Source organism: Haliaeetus leucocephalus, unplaced genomic scaffold (assembly GCF_000737465.1).
Source record: "Haliaeetus leucocephalus isolate CR32 unplaced genomic scaffold, Haliaeetus_leucocephalus-4.0 Scaffold110, whole genome shotgun sequence".
Classification (NCBI taxonomy): Eukaryota; Metazoa; Chordata; class Aves; order Accipitriformes; family Accipitridae; genus Haliaeetus; species Haliaeetus leucocephalus.
Window position 1 is genome coordinate 1,650,024 of NW_010972546.1, and position 536 is coordinate 1,650,559.

The 536-nt window shown below is 69.4% G+C and overlaps 1 protein-coding gene across 1 annotated transcript in view; it reads right to left on the bottom strand.

Moving 5' to 3' along the window:
- The window catches only part of STAC2 (SH3 and cysteine rich domain 2), a 1,677-nt gene extending 1,277 nt beyond the window's left edge, over positions 1-400 (bottom strand). The window contains exons 1-2 of the mRNA XM_010585697.1: positions 208-400; positions 5-102 (exon numbers count right to left, since the gene is read on the bottom strand). Coding sequence (XP_010583999.1) covers positions 5-102; positions 208-400 — 291 coding nt within the window. The remainder of the gene's footprint in view (positions 1-4; positions 103-207) is intronic.
- Positions 401-536: the final 136 nt, after the last annotated feature.

The following is a 536-nucleotide window of genomic DNA, read 5'->3' on the forward strand; positions in this document are numbered from 1 at the left end:
GTACCGTCTTACCGGGGCACTGCTGGTGCGAGATCCCCTCGGAGCACCAGAGGTGCACGCCGGCCTTGCACGCTTTGCACCGCAGGCCCTGCCGCGAATTGCCTGCAGGCAGAGATTTTTTTTTTTTGGGGGGGGGGCACGCCCAGGGGCGGGGGCCTCCCCCCCCCCCGGTACATCATCAGCATCATCCCCCCCCCCAGCACCCACCTGCGATGAGCTGCCGGCACAGCTCGCAGGGGCAATGCTTCTTAAAGACGTACTGCTGGAAGCCGTGTGTCCGGGGGGGGGACGGGGGGGTCCCGGGGCCCTGCACCCCCCCTCCCGGCCGCGGGAAGAGGCTTTCCACGCTTTTGCTCCGCAGCAGCGTCCGGAGGGACAGGGACCGCTTCAGCCGCTGCATCTGCCGGAGGGACAACCCCCCCCCGGGGTGGCAGGACCCCCCCCCAGGGGTGACAACAATCCCGTGGGGATCCCTCAAAGGGTGCCAGGGATATCCCCCCCCATAGCAGGACCCCCCCCCTTCCCGCTCCCGCTGC